The sequence below is a fragment of the Centropristis striata genome, chromosome 6 (assembly GCF_030273125.1).
Source record: "Centropristis striata isolate RG_2023a ecotype Rhode Island chromosome 6, C.striata_1.0, whole genome shotgun sequence".
NCBI classification, from domain to species: Eukaryota; Metazoa; Chordata; class Actinopteri; order Perciformes; family Serranidae; genus Centropristis; species Centropristis striata.
The window spans coordinates 2,206,018-2,223,187 of record NC_081522.1 but is presented as its reverse complement, the minus strand read 5'-3'; the positions used below and the strand labels follow the sequence as shown (position 1 = coordinate 2,223,187).

Genomic DNA, 17,170 nt, shown 5'->3' with positions numbered 1-17,170 from the left:
AGGAAGGCAAATTACTTTATACAAAAGAACCCCTGTTTGATACTTATTGACCTCATACATTGTAAGTAGTTGCAGTTATTTAAATAATGGTTTAGTTGGGGCTAAATAAGAAGAGTTAGTGGCAATTCTTACATAAATTACCTTTTCTTCCTCATTCTGATGCTCAGTTTGAACTTCAGCAACTTGTCTCCACCATGTCCACATGCCAAAAGTTGCTGCCGTATGATTGACTGATTAGATATTTGCATCAACAAGCAGTTGAACAGGTGTACCTGATAGTATATAGAGCAGCTGGTGAGAACATGAGATACAGGTGAGTGAGGGCAGAGAAGCAGATGAGGGGAACAGGAACAGGTGGAGGAGTGTGTCGATGGCTTGGCCACTCAGATGATGGAGGAAGCTTCTGGTGGATGGCTGGAAAAATGTCAAAGGGAAAGAGGAGGAACACAAAGAGAGACACCGCCATAGTTATCTGTATAACTGTGTTCTTATACAACTCTAAACATTATCTGTGTTATCATAATCCTGGATTACCTAAATGTTAGCTGTAACTTCATGTATAATTATTAATATATACACTACCGGTCAAAAGTTTTAGAACACCCCAATTTTTCCAGTTTTTTATTGAAATTAAAGCAGTTCAAGTCAAATGAACAGCTTGAAAGGGTCCAAAGGTAAGTGGTGAACTGCCAGAGGTAAATAAAAAAAGGTAAGCTTAACCAAAACTGAAAAATAATGTACATTTCAGAATTATACAAGTAGGCCTTTTTCAGGGAACAAGAAATGGGTTAACAACTTAACTCTATGGAGTCTTGGGCTATTTTGTCCATTTTTGAATTCTTTTCATGTCTTTGTAAGTCATTTTGTATGTTTTTTTGGTAATTTTGTGTCTTTTTTTAGTCATTTTGTGTCTTTTTTTTGTCATTTTGTGTCTTTTTTTGGTCATTTTGTGTCTTTTTTTAGTCCTTTAGTCCAACATAAAATGTGATTTTGAATCTTTTTTTACTTTCAAAACACTATCATGCTCAATCAAGAATTTTAAATGTTGCAAATGTGCATTAATTTCAGAGTACACTGAGACATTAAACTGCATCATTTTTAATTAAATTCCGGAAAAGTTGGTGTGTTCTAAAACTTTTGACCAGTAGTGTATATATATTTTTAGTATTACATTTGGCTAAATATTAAGCGATGGAAATAAAATATGAATTTAAGACAGAGAGGGAATGCAAATTGTGACAGTGCAACAATCATGACCTGGATTTAAACCACCATCTTTTAGCTGCTGAGTCATTTTGGAACAGATGGTTAATGGTGTGATTTTGAAACATAAACTATTTGTTTTCTAAATCCATAAACTAAATAAGATGCCCTGTCATTACCTAATGGATAGCAGTTTTATTTTTTATTTTATCTACGCTGAATTGCCCCACACTGGCTAATTTACAGTTTAAATGCATTCAGTAGCATGTATCAACAATGAAGCAGAAATAATCATGCACTGATTTGCATTTGTGGGCATTCAAACATTTTAAGCACCAGTTGGGTCTTAGCTAGCTGCTGATGAATAAGAAATATTGAGATTTATTCTTTTACTTTTGCATTTCTGGTCTGCTAAGGATGTAAAGATGCAGAGATCAGAAAAAGGTTCATTCATTAGTGGCTCTGTGTGTGAGGAAATGCCAGTGTGTGTGTTCATTTGTGAAACTGCGTGTGCCAAAGCTGCCTCATGACTTGTTCTCCAACTGAGTCTCTTCATGTGTGGTAATGATGTGGGGACACACACACACACACACACACACGAAACAACATGATGGGGGATGGAGAGAGAGAGAGAGAGAGTCGGTGTGAAAAGAAGGATGAGAAAATGAGAGGTACTTTTGAGATGTAAAACAGCCTTTAGCTGAGCCCTAGTAACACGACAAGGCATTTAGAGCTACCTGTCATATGAATCACCAACTGTCTCAAGACATGTGAGACTGTTTAGTGTGTGTGTGTGTGTGTGTGTGTGCATGTCTCAAATGTCTCTTTATATCTAACGTGTGCTTGTGTGATCCAAAGCTTCATTCTCTAGTCTTCATCACGTGAATAGCATTCACAAAGTGCATTATTTTAGTTGTCTACATGTATCCATACGAGCTGAATACTACAGCGCCGTAGTATAGTTTGCTTATAATAAATCTCCAAGTCTGACTGTCAGGTTGTAGCTTCTGGAGGCGGAGTGTGGAAAACATGCTGATCCAAGTCACTATCTCACAGTCATCTGTTCATTTCCCCCATCGCTCCACTATGATTTACAACTTTGCTGTCATCGCTACTTTTCCCATCATTTCATTTCAGCCCTTTTTTTTATTTTTTCTTGTTTTCCTGACACTGATACTTGTCATCTTTCTTTTCCCTGTAACTGTATTCCCCCCCTCCTCCCCTTCAGGTGGAGTTTGACTGCATCAACCCCAAGAAACAGAAGAAGAAGAAGAATTATAAGAACTCTGGCTTCATCATTGTCAAGTCGTGTAAGGTATGGAAGGCTTGGTGGAAGGAAGAAGTCTTTGGTTGCATCTAAATTATACTACTGGTGTGACTGTATTCTCAACCTTGGGGTCGGGACCCCAATTGGGGTCGCGAGATGATTTCTGGGGGTCGCCAAATCATTTTGGAAGTCAGCTCTGTCTCCACTGTGTTAAATGTGTTAATGTGTTTTAGTCTTTTTGGTCATTTCATGTGTTTTTTTTGTCATTTTGTGTGTTTTTTTGTCATTTTGTGTCTTTTTTTGTCATTTTGTGTCTTTTTTGGTCATTTTGTGTCTTTTTTGGTCATTTTGTTTCCTTTTTTTGGTCATTTTGTGTCTTTTTTTAGTCATTTTGTGTCTTTTTTGGTCATTTTGTGTCTTTTTTGGTCATTTTGTTTCCTTTTTTTGGTCATTTTGTGTCTTTTTTGGTCATTTTGTGTCTTTTTCGGTCAATTTGTGTCTTTTTTTTGGTCATTTTGTGTCTTTTTTTGGTCATTTTGTGTCTTTTCTGGTCATTTTCTGGCTTTTTTCGGTCATTTTATGTCTTTTTTGATCATTTTGTGGTCAATTTGTGTATTTTTTGGTCATTTTGTGTCTTTTTTTTAGTCATTTTGTGTCTTTTTTGGTCATTTTGTGTCTTTTTTGGTCAATTTGTGTCTTTTTTTGGTCATTTTCTGTCTTTTTTCTGTCATTTTATGTCTTTTTTGATCATTTTGTGGTCAATTTGTGTATTTTTTGGTCATTTTGGTTCTGTTTTTTGGTCATTTTGTTTCTTTTTTGGGTGATCTAAACTGTGCGTGTGAGATTCTGTTCAGTGAGCGGGGGTCGCGGACAACATGCATGTTAAATTGGGGGTCGCGACTCAAAAAGGTTGAGAACTACTGGTGTACATCATTAGACTGATGGTTGGTTTCTCACTGTTATGCAATAATTAGCCTGGCACATAGACCTGTGGACTCACATGGAAGGCACATTTCCAACATAATCTCCTTGAATCTCTCCCATTGGTGCTTTTGCACTGCCCTTAGGGCAACTTTATCATTATACAGCTGCAGAATCCACAGTTAAAGTAATTAATGTGTAATTTATGATAAACAAAACAAGGACTTACATTGATATGAACCCATTAAGAAATTCTGGGCCAATACTGATGCTCAAACTAACAATATAGTCTGTTTTAAAGTCTGCTTTAAATGACTGTTTTGTCCAGCTGCATATATCCAATACACAATTAAGCCAAAATTGATGCGCCACGTCCATCGACTTGTAGTACTAAAATAATGGACGTAGTCACCATGACGTCCCACATTGGTTTACAGATTCCAGAAAGAAACTATGTCATCATTTATTCAAAATGAAAGCTGACTCCTTAGAGTGTCTTTTAACCCAATCAAACACTGAAAACCAAAACACAGTGCACTTTGGTAGTCAATCATAAGGTCGCCCCCTCTAAAGCATGCTCTGCTTTATCATCTATTTTCTCTAATGATAATAATCTTAATCTTAGTGTTAATACCCCTTTTCGAGCAACGCAAAACTAGTTCTGGTGCTGGAGCTGGTTCTCATTTGGTTCACCTTGTGACCTGTCTCATGAGACAATATGAACTACACGCTGTATGGAAGACAACATGAAACTAAATATTGTGACTGTATCCTCATTAGGAGAATGTTTACTGAGATAATACATATTATCATGTCATTATCATTAAAAATTAAAAGTCCGATTTAGGGTTATTTTCCTATTGACTTACATACAAACAGACTTGTTTTTGGAACCAGTGGTGTATTTTTTAATTTTTAAATTTGGCCCGCAGTGTAATTGTATTTGGCCCACGAGGCAATACCAAATTATTATCTTATTATTGTACTATAAAAGCTGACCCGCCGGTATTATTCGGCGCATTTACCGCTAATACTACAAATCCCACAATGCCCTGCTGTTGTTTTGGCGCGTCAATCAGGACAGGACCCAGAAACGCTCCTCTGTGACAGTCGTCATAGCAACCTCAAGCTAGAGCTGTCTCCCAGCTACCCCTTCCCAAAAATGGAGAAAAGAAAGGCAGAATTTATTAACCTGTTGAAAAAGTTTATTTTGATATTTAAATCAGAAGGATGCAAATAGAAAAGAGGCATACCATTTGTATTTAATCTTTATTTAATACATTAATGACATTTATGTGTTTTTTATTTGAAATTTGATTTTGCATGTCTGCACTATTTAGTTATATATTGTATGTTTATAAGCGTTGCTGGTTCCATATTTAATGTTAAAGCAAAACATGTTTGTTATATATTAAAAGGTTTATTTGTTCAATGTTGGCCCGCGATTTTATTCAAGTTTTAAATTTTGGCCCATTGTATATTTGAGTTTGACACCCCTGGATTAATTGATCGTTAACGTTATAGATGCTTGAGTTGGCAAGTTTCTTCCAAACACCCATCCCTTCTTAGATCATGGCTTCCTAGTGAGTTATAAGTCACTACCATGGTGGTGCCCTCAGGTTCTCCCATGCTCCTCCCCAACTCCACCCTCTTGCCACAATAGGGTCACTTCAAAATCCAAAAGTCAAGGCTTGGTGGTCCACATACCAATGGATGACATTCCAGTAATTACTTCCACTTCTTTTTCATACAGTCTTTGGTTAATATCCAAAGTACTTAATGTTTAAGCTACTTAAAAAATGTGTCTGTTCAAGGTGAATTCCCATTCAGAATATCAATAAGATAAGTTATACCCATTAAAATTCTGAGCTGGTGGAACAAAAAATAACTCACTTGATTGTCAAAGAAATCTCAGCACGTCTCGTCACCTCATAATGACCCATCTTACCCTCGACGCAGTGGAACATTTGATGAAAGCAATGTGTTTTTGATCAGCTGACACACTTCTTACTGGGTGTCCATAACTCACTCCGAATAACCAATTAGTGCGGTAGCTTTGAGCCCCATAGAGGACACATTAGGCTGGAACACTGAGTCTTTAGATGCCTATTGGAATGACATTAAAGCTGGGCGCATATGATGACAAGCTTTCATAATTGATTCATTTCTTTCTTCCTCCTTTCATTCGTACAATCATGAACAAGCCTTTGTACAGACGTGTGCACGTGCAAACACACACACACACACAAACACACTCACACGGACATTTACACATTCACATCGAGCTAATACAGTAATTATATTTGTTGGCTGCCGGCAGGGATTAGACTAATGACAGTAAAATCCATGCTAAATATTCATTGTAATTGGAGTGGAAATTTTGTTCAAACAAGATAATAATTGGTGCTCAATTGGTGGTATGTTGAATCAGAAAAACAGGCTCTGTTTTGTCATTTTAGAACAATTGCTTTTAAAAACAGTTGAGAACGATTTTTTTTTGCAATGTTCTATGTTAAGTGAGGCTGTTACATGGACTAGACTCTTGCTCACGATTATTTAATGGATTTGTTTAACATTCCTAATCTCCCATTCTCAATAATTTCATATTCTCTTGCTGGTTATGGTTATTTTTTGTTACGTGTTTGCTCACTTTGCGCTATATCTCTTGTCTCCCCAGATTACAAGAGACTACACTTTTCTGGATTACATATTGGGAGGATGCCAGCTCATGTTTACAGTGAGTATAATATTAGCATGCCAGTTTTTTCTTCTTCTGCAATGATGTGGTAATGAGATACATGTTTCCGCTTGCCTTGCTCTCAAAAACAGATGGAAAACATTTAGATTTTCTATTTTCATCTCCTGGGGTTACAGTTGGATCACAATCATTTACATACAGAAAGGAAATGTGCAAGGGACAGGAAAATGAGTGGAGGAGAAAAGAGTGATGGGGTATTGTGGAACACGGAAATGTGGCTACCTTTTGTTAAATTGTGAAAACAGGAGGATAGAAAGAATATGGGGAAAATCTGATGAATGCAAGAAAATAGAAAGTTAGTGTGGCATTAAGATGCAGGGACGGAAAAAAGAAAGAGAAAGAAAGAAAGAAAGAAAGAGAGAAAGAAAGAGAGTGATGGGTATTTTATCAAAGGAAGTGAGAGGGAGAGAAAATCGTCATCGTCTATTTTGGTCTCTTGCGAGGAGAAACTCTTGTGTGTCCCTGGTGATGTCACACCTTTGTGTGTAAGTGAGTGAGTGAGTGAGAAAGTCCTCTTTTGTAATGGCCAACAACACACACACACACACACACACACACATACACAGTTATATTATTATTATCTGGCGGGTTTTTGTCCAACAAATACAACTGCGCTGCTGATAAAACCATTCAGAAGAGAACAGATGGATTCTGTACCAGCTTTACATATGCACATACACAGTGTACTTTTTTCCCCCTTCTCTATCTCAACAACAATTTCCCAGCTTTGTGAGCTAGAACCAGGGTCCAGATGCAGCAGGGTGCAGATAATGTAGTTGGTTACATGCTTGATGTTGTGGCATTTCCTTTGAAGTGTTTCTGGAACTAGACACCTGTGCTCCTCTTCGTATTTTAATGTTTGTCGAAATCATATCATTTGTTCACTATCTTTTTTCTGATTGATAAAATTCAAATGTGATGTCTGGTAAAGCTACATATTTAGGGATAAGTACGGTGGCCCTGAGAGCTCACAGCACTGCAACACAAGTAAATTGAGAAAACGTCTTTATCAATTTTACAGCACAAGCGTAGCATTTAGACAAGACCACAACACAACAGAAGTGTTTCCAGAAGCAACCTGGTCTTACAGAAATCCGTGAAATAGCCACGGATTTTCTTAACTCAAAATCCGTGGAATATCCACGGAATCACTCAAATTTCCGTGAAATTGACACGGATTCCGCTACAATGCAAGTTAATGACAGTCATATCCCAATCTGGTATTTTTTCCTATTGGCTTGTGTCCAAGTCACATGACTTTCAAGGTTCCGGCGGTCGGAACCAAAAACATGGCGGACAGTTCTCTCATTTTTAGTGAAAAAAAAATCAATATTTTGACTTTGTTTCTGCATAAAAATGGATTTTGATTACATTTCTAGCGAGAAATATATGTTTTATTTTCTAAATATTCACTTAGTGAATGTACATAATCACTTTGTGGCGAAGATCTCGCCAGAAAAAGACGATCCGCTGTGTTTTATTTTGCAATCTGTTTTATTTTGTAATCTACCGCGATCCTACCGGTACCTACCGGATGTGGTGTGGAGTTAAGAAAATCCGTGGCTATTTAACGGATTTCTGTGAGACCAGGTTGCCAGAAGACACTTAAAAGTGATGCACGCATCTGGACATGCTTGTGATATTACCATGTTATTGCGAGATAATGATAATTTTACATTATAACGTTATAACCTGAAATTAGCACGTTATTTCTCTCTTAAAATGGGCATCTCTGGCTTGGCTCTGTCCTGGTTTGATTCCTACCTGAAAGGACGCTCATTCAGTGTATCCTGGCAGGGACAGTTGTCTACTATGTTGACTAGTAGTGAATACTAGTGAATGTTTCTCCACAGGGGTTCCCCAGGGCTCAGTGCTGGGACCCCTGCTATTTACTATAGGGCTGCAACGATTCGCCGACGTTGTCGTCAAAAATCGATAATAGAAATAGTCGACAATGAATTCCATTCCACTAAACTAAAACTAAGCATTTTCAAAAAATAAAAACTAAACTAAAACTAGAAAACTCACTCTAAAAACTAACTAAAACAAACTGAATTTGGAGACAAAAATTCACAACAAAACTAAAACTAAAACTAATGAAAAATCCAAAACTATTATAACCTTGCTCTATGCTGTCAATTAGAGTTCTCAGATTGAAAATCAGAATCAGCCAAAACATGTTCTAATAATTTAAACCCTTAATGTTTAGTTGAGCAGACCATTTCTTTCATTTCAGGTAAAGCTGTGATTGTAGTAGTGATATTATTACCACTACTGTTGTATTTCTGCCTCAAGGTCTCGGTCAAGGACATGAGAGTTGTTGTGTGACAGTGTCAGTGTCAGAGGAGGTGTTTGTTACTCCCAAGGGCAAAAAGCTGCTAGATCTCAAATTCAGGGCATTGTTATAGTAAAGAGCATGCACACACACACACACACACACACACACACACACACACACACAAAAAGACAAGCTTCATTGTCAGCCAGTTATTTCCACCATATCGTATTGGTTGAAAATGAGGCTTTCAAGCAAAGAGCATAGGGGTGTTGCCATAGTGACGCTTGGTGCTGTTGTGTGCGCCATGATGAATAAGTGATTCAGGAAAATAAATATGTGGTGAAAAGAAGCATTAAATCAGAATGGCATAATGTTTTTTGTATGTAACAATGTAGGATCTTATCAACATAATGTATTTTCACATCCCAGGAGGCTCATTTTCTGTTAATTGCAGATCTGCATTGACTAAACATTTACACCTAATTCCATGTTTTTATAAAATTGACTATTTTAAAGGTTAATCTGTGACACAAACTAAAAACAACTGACCAATTAAACACCATTTGTCCGTTTACAGCACATGTTGAAGCAGAGTAAGATCGCTTTCACATATAAAGTCTGGTGGACTTGGTGTGATTCAGTGGTGAAGCTGTTGCATTTTGCAGACTTTATTGTATTAATAATAATAATAATAATAATAATAGTAATAATACATTTGATTTTTATACGCTTACAGGGTATTGTTGGCTGAGTTTTCTCTCTTTCAGCTGCATTGATCTGCTGCACAGTTGAATCCATTAGCCACCAAACTGTCACTAAATCATTTGAAGACTTGGCTGTTTTTGTGTCTAGCCACAAGCAACTGTGTTCTGTGATCGTCTGATTTAATTTGGATGAGGGCCTTGACTTCATCATTAGACATCGTCTGTCCATGAGAGATTTCTCAAGCCTGCTACTACTTTGTCTGGTTTTGATTCTCAAATTTCTGCCCAAATGCAACCCAGAATGCACTGTGTTTTGGTTCGCTTTCTTCCTTTGGTTCGGATTGCATTCTCACCTGCAGGACACCGAGACCCCCATTTCTTAGTGCAGCTATTCTCAACCTTGGGGTCGGGACCCCAATTGGGGTCGCGAGATGATTTCTGGGGGTCGCCAAATCATTTTGGAAGTCAGCTGTGTCTCCACTGTGTTAAAGTGTTCATGTGTTTTAGTCTTTTTGGTCACTTAATGTCTTTTTTTTGTCATTTTGTGTGTTTTTTTGTCATTTTGTGTGTTTTTTTGATCATTTCGTGGTCAATTTGTGTCTTTTTTGGTAATTTTGTTTCCTTTTTTTGGTAATTTTGTGACTTTTTTTAGTCATTTTGTGGCTTTTTTTGATCATTTTGTGGTCAATTTGGGTCTTTTTTGGTCATTTTGTTTCCTTTTTTTGGTAATTTTGTGACTTTTTTTTAGTCATTGTGTGGCTTTTTTGATCAATTTGTGGTCAATTTGTGTCTTTGGTCATTTTGTTTCCTTTTTTGGTAATTTTGTGACTTTTTTTTGTCATTTTGTGGTCAATTTGTGTCTTTTTTGGTCATTTTGTTTCCTTTTTTGGTAATTTTGTGACTTTTTTTTGTCATTTTGTGGTCAATTTGTGTCTTTTTTGGTCATTTTGTTTCCTTTTTTTGGTCATTTTGTCGCTTTTTTTGATCATTTTGTGGTCAATTTGGGTCTTTTTTGGTCATTTTGTTTCCTTTTTTTGGTCATTTTGTGACTTTTTTTTAGTCATTGTGTGGCTTTTTTGATCAATTTGTGGTCAATTTGTGTCTTTGGTCATTTTGTTTCCTTTTTTTGGTAATTTTGTGACTTTTTTTTGTCATTTTGTGGTCAATTTGTGTCTTTTTTGGTCATTTTGTTTCCTTTTTTTGGTCATTTTGTGACTTTTTTTAGTCATTTTGTGGCTTTTTTTATCATTTTGTGGTCAATTTGTGTCATTTTTGGTCATTTTTTTTTTCTTTTTTTGGTCATTTTGTTTCTTTTTTGGGTGATCTGAACTGTGCGTGTGAGATTCTGTTCAGTGAGCGGGGGTCGTGGACAACATGCATGTTAAATTGGGGGTCGCGACTCAAAAAGGTTGAGAACTACTGTCTTAGTGGACCAGAGTTTGGTTTGTTTGGTCTGCACCAGCGTTCGTTTCACATTCAAACCAGCAAAAACCAAACGGACTATCCGGAAAAAGTGCCAAGTAACAGTTTAAAGGTTCTTTTTTTAGCCATTCCAAAACCAAAAACATCAGAGGAAAAATGCAAAGAATGGATTAACTTTGTGTTTATCTTCTCTAATGCAAGCTGCAAACCAACTGTTACACGGCTAAGGCGGAGATCATCGTTTGTGGGGCGGTGAGGTGAATGACAAACATCCTCTCTGTCACCAGCCAGCAGCCGAGTGCCTCTAAAAGGTTGGACAGTGTTGCATAGCAGCTCTCAGCTGTGGAAATATTTCACTGCTCAGTGTGAATCAGGATGTTGCTAGAAAAGGCATATTTTAGCATCCAACAAACTGTTATAGAAACATTTATTTGTGTAATTTGCAAATGGGTGCTGGTAGTTACTGACAGACAGACGGATGTAAGTGTTTTAATCGTTTCCTCACTCAGGACCTTGCTTGTTTTTAATGAGCATAATTTCAGCGCAATGGGAACATTTTTTCTGTTTTAGCGGCGGTGAGATGAGCAAATTTACGGCGGAATGGGATCTCTTAAATCCTCCCTGCTCCCTCCTAATCTTTTGCCTTTTGTCAAAGACCTGCAGCTCTTTCACTGATACACACACACACACACACACACACACACACCTAATTCTGTCTTAACACAGATACTTCCTCTCTCCTGCTTACAAACTCATTTACATACACATACATACACACATGTGAGCACAAACATATAATATTCTCGTCACACTCTCTGCTCTCGCACATACTACTGATTTACATGCAAACTCCCAAACCATGACTTTGGCACACACACACACACAAATCCAAACTGTATCTTCTTCATACAGACATTTTTATCACATGTACCTCTGCACTCTGAACAAGACTTGTACTGAAGGTGTGCACACACACATACAATATCTTCAAACATGCACCTTCCCTGCTAACGAGCACTGGCTGATTTAGACATGCACAAGCACACATAATCTCACGCAGACGCTCAGTCACCGATGACATCTTCTCCTCACGCACACACACACACACACACACACACACACACACACACACACACACACATACAGTGAGGAGCAGCCGTGTACAAAAACACACCAGCGCAGACACACACATGCAGAAAGAGCTGTTTTGCGGTGTTCAATCAGACTTATGGCTCTAATCCTAATCTCCAGGAAGGGAAAGTCTCTCCTCGGGGCTGTGGGAGCTGGAGGAGAGAGCAACGTTTCTCTGTTACACACTCCAACACAAAGAGACAGCCTGCTACTGCTGTTGAAAGACTCATTTCAACTGAATTATACTATTATTCATATCTTATGTTTGATATCATTCAGAGCTGTGTAGAACGCTGTGCCCCTGTCCCTGTGGATTCATGAGGGAAAACACACTTTTCATGAATGATAGCACAGATAAGAATTTTTTTTACAGCTCAAAATGTTGACATACGATATCAGTTAAGATGCATCGATGTTTGTTCAGTCTCTTCCTGCTCTACACGGCAGCCTATTACACTGTTTGAATATTATATGTCATTCTCACAACACATCTCAAGGCCTTATCACTTAACTCAGTGAAGTGAGGCCATGCAACATTTGCAGAAATATCATAGATCGTGGCATGTTTTTTAATTCCCAAAGCCAGACGGTATCTGATGCTACATGGAGGTTCTGTTAAAATGACAAACTTACCTTACAAACAGGAGGTTATGTAGAGCAGTAGTTCTCAGCCTTTTTGAGTCGCGACCTCCAATTTAACATGCGTGTTGTCTGCACACAATCTCACACGCACAGTTCAGATCACCAAAAAAAGTAAACAAAATGATCAAAAAAGACACAAATTGACCACAAAATGATAAAAAAAGTCACAAAATGACCAAAAAAAGACACAAAATGACCAGAAAAGACATAAAATGACCAAAAAAAAGACACAAAATGACCAAAAAAAGACACAAAATGACCAAAAAAAGACATTAAGTGACCAAAACGACTAAACAAAATGACCAAAAAAAGTAAACAAAATGACCAAAAAAGACACAAATTGACCACAAAATGATCAAAAAAGACACAAAATGACCAGAAAAGACACAAAATGACCAAAAAAACACACAAAATGACCAAAAAAAGGAAACCAAATTACCAAAAAAGACATAAATTGACCACAAAATGACCTAAAAAGACACAAAATGAACAAAAAAAGACATTAAGTGACCAAAAAGACTAAAACGAATGATTTGGCGACCCCCAGAAATCATCTCGCGACCCTAATTGGGGTCCCGACCCCAAGGTTTAGAATAGCTGATGTAGAGGACAGGCAGAGTCTTATGAAAGATGCTATACAGTTACATTATGCATATTGTTGGATCTTTTTGTAACTTGTCTCATAGGAAATAAAAGTCTTGATAATGAATGTGAGTGATCATTTTGTGATCATCTTTTTTAATCTGTCTCTTGTGAGTCCCTGGTTTCCAATCATCAGTTAATTGCAGTTAGTCAGTTAGTTTTTAACTGATTTCCTGCAGATGTTTCATATTAAAAGACCAATTTTAGAGAATTTGTGTAATATCCCACAAGGCATTTAAAATCTAACCACACTTCAAAATTATCTTTGTCAAACGTTTAAAAACAAGTAGTGTGCATAAAACTTGGCACAACAACACACAAGAGCTTACTGTATATCAATAGACTGTAATTACACTTCCCCACAGTAAAAGTCTAACAGTGGGCAAATCTTTAGAGTGAGACATTATCCTCTTTTAGACCTCCGCTTCAACCTGTGATATTTACGGCTATATAAAGTTTCACCTTCTAACTGAATTTCCCCTCGGGGATGAATAAAGTAATTTGATTTGATTTGATTTGAATGTTCCAGAGGCATATTGGGGGGACCATGACTGTTGGAGGTGGGAACAATGTGATCTGGTGAAGCCGGAAAGATGAAAAATAAGTGACATACGTTATTTTTGCTCCCAACACTCAGGTAATAAGAATGGAAGTTGAACGTATCATCAGAAAAACGCCTCTCCCTCGAGTCCGACAGTAATCATGTTAAGCAAAATGCAGAATAACGTTGCTTCAGTATGTAGAATCTCTACAGTAGCCATGTTTCCATCAATGAATTTTGATGCAGTTTTTGAAGATTCGCATGAGAAAAAAGCTTGATGGAAATCCTTTACACTTGCTTGAGGTGGTTTTTGTTTTTTTCGAGAAAAAAATACTAATAAATGAAGTTGGAGATGGAAGCAATTTTTGCCAATAAGTTCTGATGTAGCGAACATTTAACTCACATGACTGATTTTTTTATTTTATTTATTATTGCTATTTTCTTCTCTTCTATTGTTTCCTGACTTCATCAATGCAGTACACTGCCATCTTCTGACCAAAGTACGTTTATGCAGCTTCGTTTATTCGCTCTGAATCAGTCGATAGAAACACCCCTTGTTCGCATTTTCTTTAATGTGACATTTAAAAATTTTGCTTCAAAATTTGATTTGACTTTAATGGAAACATTGCGACACACAGTTCTTCTGCCACAATTGTTTTGAATTCACTTGCTGCTGCCGTCACTTATTGTACGCATATTGGTCTGTTAAACGCCACTACATCTCTCCCACTGTATCTCCTCCCACTTTATCTCCTCCCACTTTATCTCCTCCCACTTTATCTCCTCCCACTTCATCTCCTCCCATTTTATCTCCTCCCACTGTATCTCCTCCCACTTTATCTCCTCCCACTTTATCTCCTCCCACTTTATCTCCTCCCACTTCATCTCCTCCCATTTTATCTCCTCCCACTTCATCTGCTCCCACTTTATCTCTCCCACTTCATCTCCTCCCACTTTATCTCCTCCCACTTCATCTGCTCCCACTTTATCTCCTCCCAATTCATCTGCTCCCACTTTACCTCCTCCCACTTCATCTCCTCTTACATTATCTTCTCCTACTTCATCTCCTCCCACTTTATCTCCTCCCACTTCATCTCCTCCCACTTTATCTCCTCCCAATTCATCTGCTCCCACTTTACCTCCTCCCACTTCATCTCCTCTTACATTATCTTCTCCTACTTCATCTCCTCCCACTTTATCTCTCCCTCTTTATCTCCTCCCACTTCATCTCCTCCCACTTTATCTCTCCCACTTTATCTCTCCCACTTTGTCTCCTCCCACTCCATCTCCTCCCACTTCATCTGCTCCCACTTCATCTGCTCCCACTTTACCTCCTCCCACTTCATCTCCTCTTACATTATCTCCTCCCACTTCATCTGCTCCCACTTCATCTGCTCCCACTTCATCCCCTCTCACTTTATCTCCTCCCACTTTATCTCCTCCCACTTCATCTGCTCCCACTTTATCTCCTCCCACTTTATATCTCCCACTTCATCTCCTCCCACTTTATCTCCTTTCATTTAATCACCTCCTACTTCATCTCCTCCCACTTCATCTGCTCCCAATTAATCTCCTCCCACTTTATCTCCTCCTACTCCATCTCCTCCCATTTCATCTCCTCCTACTTTATCTCTCCCACTTTATCTCCTCCCACTTCATCTCCACCCACTTTATCTCCTCCCACTTTATATCTCCCACTTCATCTCCTCCCACTTTATCTCCTTTCATTTAATCACCTCCTACTTCATCTCCTCCCACTTCATCTGCTCCCACTTTATCTCCTCCCACTTTATCTCCTCCCATTTTATCTCCTCCCACTTCATCTCCTCTTACATTATCTTCTCCTACTTCATCTCCTCCCACTTCATCTCCTCCCACTTCATCTCTCCCACTTTATCTCCTCCCACTTCATCTCCTCTTACATTATCTTCTCCTACTTCATCTCCTCCCACTTCATCTCCTCTTACATTATCTTCTCCTACTTCATCTCCTCCCACTTCATCTCTCCCACTTCATCTCCTCCCACTTCATTTGCTCCCACTTCATCTCCTCCCACTTTATCTCTCACACTTTATCTCCTCCCACTTCATCTCGCCCACTTTATCTCCTCCCACTTCATCTGCTCCCACTTCATCTGCTCCCACTTTATCTCCACCTACTTCATCTCCTCCCACTTTATCTCCTTTCATTTCATCTCCTCCCACTTCATCTGCTCCCACTTTATCTCCTCCCACTTCATCTCCTCCCACTTCATCTGCTCCCACTTCATCTCCTCTCACTTTATCTCTCACACTTTATCTCCTCCCACTTCATCTCGCCCACTTCATCTCCTCCCACTTCATCTGCTCCCACTTCATCTCCTTCCACTTCATCTCTCCCACTTTATCTCCTCCTACTTCATCTCTCCCACTTTATCTCCTCCCACTTTATCTCCTCCCACTTCATCTGCTCCCACTTCATCTCCTCCCACTTCATCTGCTCCCACTTTACCTCCTCCCACTTCATCTCCTTTCATTTAATCTCCTCCCACTTCATCTCCTCCCACTTAATCCCCTCCCACTTTATCTCCTCCCACTTCGTCTCCTCCCATTTTATCTCCTCCCACTTCATCTCCTCTCACTTTATCTCCATCCATTTAATCTCCTCCCACTTTATATCTCCCACTTCATCTCTCCGACTTTATCTCCTCCCACTTCATCTCCTTTCATTTCATCTGCTCCCACTTCATCTCCTCCCACTTAATCTGCTCCCACTTCATCTGCTCCCACTTCATCTGCTCCCACTTCATCTCCTCCCACTTAATCTGCTCCCACTTTATCTCCTCCCACTTCATCTGCTCCTACTTCATCTCCTCCCACTTTATCTCCTCCCACTTCATCTCCTCCCACTTTATATCTTCCCACTTCATCTCCTCTTACATTATCTTCTCCCACTTTATCCCCTCCCACTTCATCTCCTCCTACTTCATCCCCTCTCACTTCATCTCCTCCCACTTCATCTCCTCCCACTTCATCTCCTCCCACTTCGTTCTGCAGTGCTGGATTGCATAGTGAATATAACCCATTGCAGCGTCAGTATGAATGTCCTAATAAGGAGAAGACTTGTTCTGCTTGTTATGGCTCCTTTGCAGTAACCATAGACTGTATAAAATGGCAGTAACGCCGTATTAAAAGGCCTATAGAGTTTATCCAGAACGTGCTCACTCTAACATAACCATCCATCCAAACCATCCATCCACCTCTCCGGCTGTTTAACTGCAAATATATTTGAGATGCCTGATACTCAATGTGGAACAGATGAGGAAACTCCAATGTGAACGTCAGTATGTCAATTATGTGACAGTAATTTGGCAGTAGTGGAATCCCTCTAATTGAATTCAGTCACAGACGTTTTCTGCCACATTGCTGCTCTGAAATCTACAGTAATGAGTTGTTGCTCGGTCGCCCCCTGTTCATTTTAATTCTGTGTGTTTGCCATGTTTTGCGTTTAGTCTACTTATGTGTTAGCAATTACTAATAGCTCGGGGCAAGGAATAAGCTGGAAACAGAACGGTGTCATCTCCCACTGTCATCAAACTCACAGCCATCAAACTAATAATGTCTGTCACCGCGGAGGGCACTGGAGGAAAAATGCCATAATAGTTTGGGAGCCATCGACTGTC

General features: G+C 38.8%; 1 protein-coding gene across 2 annotated transcripts in view; it reads left to right on the top strand.

Annotated features, from left to right (window-relative positions):
- cpne2 (copine II) overlaps positions 1-17,170 on the top strand; it is a 98,992-nt gene that overhangs the window by 39,927 nt on the left and 41,895 nt on the right. For both annotated transcript variants that reach the window (XM_059335105.1, XM_059335106.1), the window contains exons 9-10: positions 2,432-2,518; positions 6,069-6,128. In XM_059335105.1, the coding sequence (XP_059191088.1) occupies positions 2,432-2,518; positions 6,069-6,128 (147 nt within the window). The remainder of the gene's footprint in view (positions 1-2,431; positions 2,519-6,068; positions 6,129-17,170) is intronic.